At 42.8% G+C, this 5,381-nt stretch overlaps 1 protein-coding gene across 12 annotated transcripts in view; it reads right to left on the bottom strand.

Annotated features, from left to right (window-relative positions):
• Window positions 1–5,381, bottom strand: part of CAPRIN2 (caprin family member 2) — a 43,288-nt gene that overhangs the window by 37,110 nt on the left and 797 nt on the right. For 10 of the 12 annotated variants that reach the window (XM_010860603.1, XM_010860604.1, XM_010860609.1 and 7 more), the window contains exons 2-3: window positions 4,019–4,284; window positions 1,957–2,019 (exon numbers count right to left, since the gene is read on the bottom strand). In XM_010860603.1, the coding sequence (XP_010858905.1) occupies window positions 1,957–2,019; window positions 4,019–4,284 (329 nt within the window). Of the gene's footprint in view, window positions 1–1,956; window positions 2,020–4,018; window positions 4,285–5,257; window positions 5,313–5,352; window positions 5,376–5,381 lie in introns of those variants that run through there. The other 2 variants (XM_010860605.1, XM_010860606.1) reach the window with 2 other exon arrangements.

Genomic DNA, 5,381 nt, shown 5'->3' with positions numbered 1-5,381 from the left:
CCTGCCAATGCAGGTTTGATCCCTGGGGTCAGGAAGATCCCCCTGGAGAAGGAAATGGCAACCTGCTCCAGTTCTTTTGCCTGAAGAACCCCAGGGACAGAGGAGCCTGGCTGGCTAGAAACCATGGAGTCGCAAAGAGTCAGACATGACTGAGTGAACACGCAGGCACACACACCGTGGCTACTGTGTTAAGAACAGACATGGAGGGAGAGCAGAAACAGAAAAACCTGTAAGGGAGCTGTTACAGTAATGCAGATGAAAGGTGATGTGGTGTGGAACAGGAAGGCAGACGCAGAATTTATGAGAAATGGTCTGTTTCTGAATTTATTTTGAAGGAGGAATTGACCACACACTTGCTGATGGGCTAGATACGAGGTATGAGGAGAAAAATGAGAAATTCTCCAAGGTTTTGAGTGATACCATCCTTCTAGTAAATCAGGCTGTTAACTGATACAGTGGAGGTTAAAGGAGAACAGGTTTTGCGGAGCAAAATGAAGTAAAAGGCAACTGGACAGAGGAATCTAGAGTTCAGAGAACTGCTCTATTGACAATATAAATTTGGAGACTGTCAGGTATCACTCAAGCAATCAAAGTTAATACTGTAGAAGCAACATGTAGTAGCTTGTGTATCTCAGACTAGTGAGATTAAAGTTCACCTGGCTGGAGCTCCTCAACATTTCTTAGAGAGCTACCATGAGAATCACCAGCCTCCCCATTCCCATCCCCTATGTTTCCCCAAAGACAAAAACATGTAATAGAACACTTTTTCCAAGGGTGTTTAGACAGAGGTTTCATCACTTTAAAAGTTAGTGAACATACCATGACTACTTAAAAACAAAACCGTGTTGAAATGCTGAATGTCCAGCTAAGTCCTTTCACCAGCCATCTGAGCACATCATTCTCAGAACTCGACAATTCAAATCTGTGTCTCAGCAAAACAGTAATTCACTACATCACAAAAATTCTAGGTCAGTGAAGAAGAGCCAACATGGCAAGGAAAAAGTCCTTGAATACCAGTACCTGCAATTCACAACCAAAAACTTTAAATAACATAAAAGACAACAGATCCACATGCTAGATCAAATAACTTTTAATTTTGTGCTGTCTTAGCCAGGAAGTGTGATCAGATCAAAAAGGCAAACATAAATAAATCGTTTTTAAATTTTTCCATATGGTAAAAACTATCCTTCATCCCATTAGATAAAACTTGCAATTACTAGTTATACCATGAGCAACGTAAAGAGTATTTTTAACTTTCATAAACAGTAAATATTTGAAGGCCTGATATCTATCAGATAAACATGCCTCCTAAGAAGGAACACAGCAATGCAGGATAGAAAAGCAGGGAGATACCATCAAAGGAATTAAGGAGAAGCAGCTAGAGAAAACTAAGGCAAGCTGTAGCAGTTACTCTTTTACATTTTAGAGCAGAGAGATATAAGGTTTAGAATATGTGAGTAAATAGTAGAAAGCTAGGTGATTCCCTGCTCTTCTCCTTCAGTCCACTCTAGAGAAAGTTTAATTAAATCCATACATTAACACTTTGTGATTATCTACATCTTCACTCTTATCTGACAACACACACCCCCATCCATATACTATCTACTAGTGCAAAAGTAAAGTCAAAGATATAAGACCTGATAGCTGAAGACAAAGTCTTTGGAAAAACCCAGTGGACTTTCACTCTTCCTTTTTAGCCTATCAAATCTTTCAGTTCAGTTCAGTAGCTCAGTCATGTCCGACTCTTTGCGACCCCATGAACCACAGGATGCCAGGCCTCCCTGTCCATCACCAACTTCCGGAGTCCACCCAAACCCATGTCCATTGTGTCGGTGATGCCATTCAACCATTTTATCCTCTATCATCCCCTTCTCCTCCTGTTCTTTGGTCTCCCCCAAATTCATCTAGAGTCTTATTAAGAAAATAAGTCTGACCAAAGGATCAGAAACCACTTACCAACTGGTCTGGATTAAGATGCTCTCCATTTTTCAGGCGATCTTTGTAATCTTCCAGTTTGAGCTACAAAAGAGAAACTTGTATCTACCACAATCTGATACAAAATTCTGAAACAAACTAAATACCAGACAGTTTCTCATGAAAACAAAGTTCTTGCAGTAAACTACCAATCTTTAAGAATAACATTTTAGTACAAGATAAAAGGCAGTTGTAGATGAATTCCAGTCAGGAAAAAAAAATATTACACACAATCAACACTAGTCTGGAATTACAAAAGTTAAGTGGTAATAAACCCTTTTTCTCTTAATGGGCTCTGTAACTAGATTACATGACACATAGGGATTTAACAAATAAATCATATGCCCCTAACCCAATGGTGCTCAATCAGGGGCAATTTTGTCCCCCAAGGACACATGACAATGTCTGGAGGTATCTCTGGCTATCACCACTCAGGGGATAGGGAGGAGGTGGGTGCCACTGGCATCCTGAGGGTAGAGGCCAGGCCATTATAGAATGCTGCAGTGCATCCTACAGTGCAAAGGTCAGCCCCCCACAACAAAGAACTATCCAGCACAAAATGGCAACAGTGTTTGTGAGGCTGAAAAGTCCTGCTTAAATGGTTACCTGTTGAACTATGTGAGCATTTGTCCAGTGAAACTTCCTAATGGAAGTACAAAAATGTAATATATTTTTTTTCTAGAATTATAGTAGCCTCAACTTGAAGCCATCTTTCATTTTTAAAAATCTGATATTTAAGTAAATAAATGACAAATAAATTGCATTTATTGTCCAAATAATGACATGACCCTTTATGGTATTCTAAAAGCAATTTTAGGCACCTTCTATGTTTGCTTTATAGCTTTAAAATACTTTCTCAGAAGCTTGAAACAAATGTATGAGTACTGACCAGATTGGTATTCAAAATTAAAGAGGTACTATAGTTCAGCTGAAGAGTATAATTATACATATATTACACATATATATGTAGTTCCTCCACCTGGGTAAGACATTTATGAGTCTATCAAAAGATCCCGCTTAGAACAGATCCTGCTCTGACTCTAACTTCCCACAGTGGCAGGGGATTTGTGCTGACCCAGGCACACTCACCTTATCATGCTCATGATCAACTGCATGCATTCAAAAGACAACTGGTGAGAACTAAGGCTACAGAGAAGCTACCAGTAACTGGCCCTTCTTCACTATCTTCCTAGAGTGTGTGTTGGGGGGAGGGTGGGGGGGGTGGGAATGGGAACGGAAAGGAACAGGGTCAACCAAACTCTTGAAAATCTCTTCACCCTCCTGCATCAAAAGCAACTTTCCTAGATTTAACTAGGTCTTGGCATAGAAATATTCAAAAGGTCCTCGGTCCAGATAGTAACTCACCTACTATCACAAGCAAAAGAGAATCATGACACAACAAAGCTATGTGCAGTACCATTTCACAGGCTACATGACTCAGGAAATGAGGAATGATCTGGATCTTTACATCAGCATTTACTGTCACATCAGGCTGGTTACAACCTGCGTATCTTTACAAGGCTCCCTACAATGCTTTCACCAACCAATCTGAAACAATCACCTAGCAACACAAAAATTAGTGCTAAAACATCTTCTGGCTCTGCCATCGTTAAAGCTTCCAATGACTGCAGCAGTTATACTGCAATATCAAATGCTGCAGAAAGTCACAAGGAAAACAAGCTAAAAAAAAAAAAGGAACACTATTCATTTATGAAAAGAAATATTAATACTACATGCAAGGAATTAATCTGAGCTAAAGTAGCTACCTCTGCAAATATTTCAACAGTAGCATGCATAATAATTTTACTATGAAGAATATTTTTATTCAGCTATTCTGGCAAATCAAATATAAAGTGTTTAATACAGTCAGTATTTAGCCCACTTGTACATTTTCAGCCAGCTAAATCTCAAGGTTACTTAAATCTTCAGGAAAGAAATCTTTAGGAAGAATATCTAGGAGCCCTGATAGAAAGTAAAAAAGCAAGTTCCTTAACTCTAATTTAACATGGTGTATATACAGGGCTGGGTGGGGGAAAAAAGTTACCTTCTTTTTCTCGATGTTTCTAATTTTGTGTTTAAGGCATATGAGTCCATTATCAATATATGTCTCATATGCTTGGGAAGGAGAGGCAGCAGAGCTGAGGGCAGACTGCAAGGGGCTCATCGCCCGCTGGCTTTCCCCATGCTGACTGTGGTTCACTTGGGGCTTGGCTGACTTCATTGTCCTCTGTTTTCCCTCCTCTGAATGGCCTGAAGGTGACTGGTAACCAAAAGGAGATGAAGAGAGTTGCACCATTGAAACAGATGAGGCTGAAAGAGGGAAGGGAAAAAAAAAAAAGTTAGGAATAAAACTAAATTACGACTAGAGGCTTTAAATTCCCTTTAAAGTCTAGACCCACGCCCCACAAAATTCTCTTCCACAGAAGTGAGCTCAAAACTTAATGTTGTTTTAAATACTGTACTTTCATTTCACTACCTTGAAGGCAGTTCGTGCCAAGCACTGGAGCCTTTGCATAGGCAAAAATCTACAATACGGGGGATGTTTCCAGAAATTCAATTTCCCACATAGGGAGGAAGAACTGCTAATCAAACAGTGGCTTCAGAGCTGAGGGCGACCCACATTCTGAATAATTTCTATGGTCAAGTGATGACACACACAAAAAATAAGCCTTCCCCATCCGGACAAGGCAGCCAGCCATTCGAAACTCTTCACATTATCTCTCACCACCAGCCCCAACCCCAATCACTAACAACCACATTTAAAAGAAAATCCCAAACACACAATTCTTTCAGAGCTCTCTTTCACTAAGTGCGGAGAAACTTCTTGAACAAGAATGCTAACTTCCCTTTGATTGCCCTGGGGCCTACAAGGCAAGCTCGTCTCTACTGGACACTGGAGCGAGGTACTCTCAAGCTGCGACCTCTTCGAGTTCGTGTTCAGTTTTGTTTAAACTAACCCATAACCACTCACAAGTCAACCGGTTTAAGGGCGCATCCTGGCGAGCCTTACACCGCCCCGACCGTGGCCCTCGCTCCCCCTCCAGCCCCGCGCATCAGCGCTGTTCTCCCCACTCCCCTTGAGGAGCATCCCCAGAGCAAGGACAAAACAGGCCCCAGGCCCCCGCAAGGCCCGCGCCAGAGGCGCTTCCACCGGGAGGGCCCTCGGCCCCCCGAGGGCAGCGACCCCCGCCCTCCCACAGTCGTCCGGTCGCCGAAGCAGCGGGCCGGGGCCACTTCTGCAGGTGCCTCTAGGAGGCCGATCTGCGTAAGACGCACGGGCTACCTGCCCGCCAGGGCCGCGCCCCAAGGATGCCGAGCCGTCCTGCACTCCAGGCAGCGGTCGCCCAACCCGGCCACCCTCGCCGGCCGGCCACTTGCCCCCGCAGCGCCGACTCAGGCAGCCGCAG

This window comes from Bison bison, unplaced genomic scaffold (genome assembly GCF_000754665.1).
Source record: "Bison bison bison isolate TAMUID 2011002044 unplaced genomic scaffold, Bison_UMD1.0 scf7180017864468, whole genome shotgun sequence".
NCBI lineage: Eukaryota > Metazoa > Chordata > Mammalia > Artiodactyla > Bovidae > Bison > Bison bison.
This window is presented reverse-complemented; position numbering and strand designations above follow the sequence as displayed.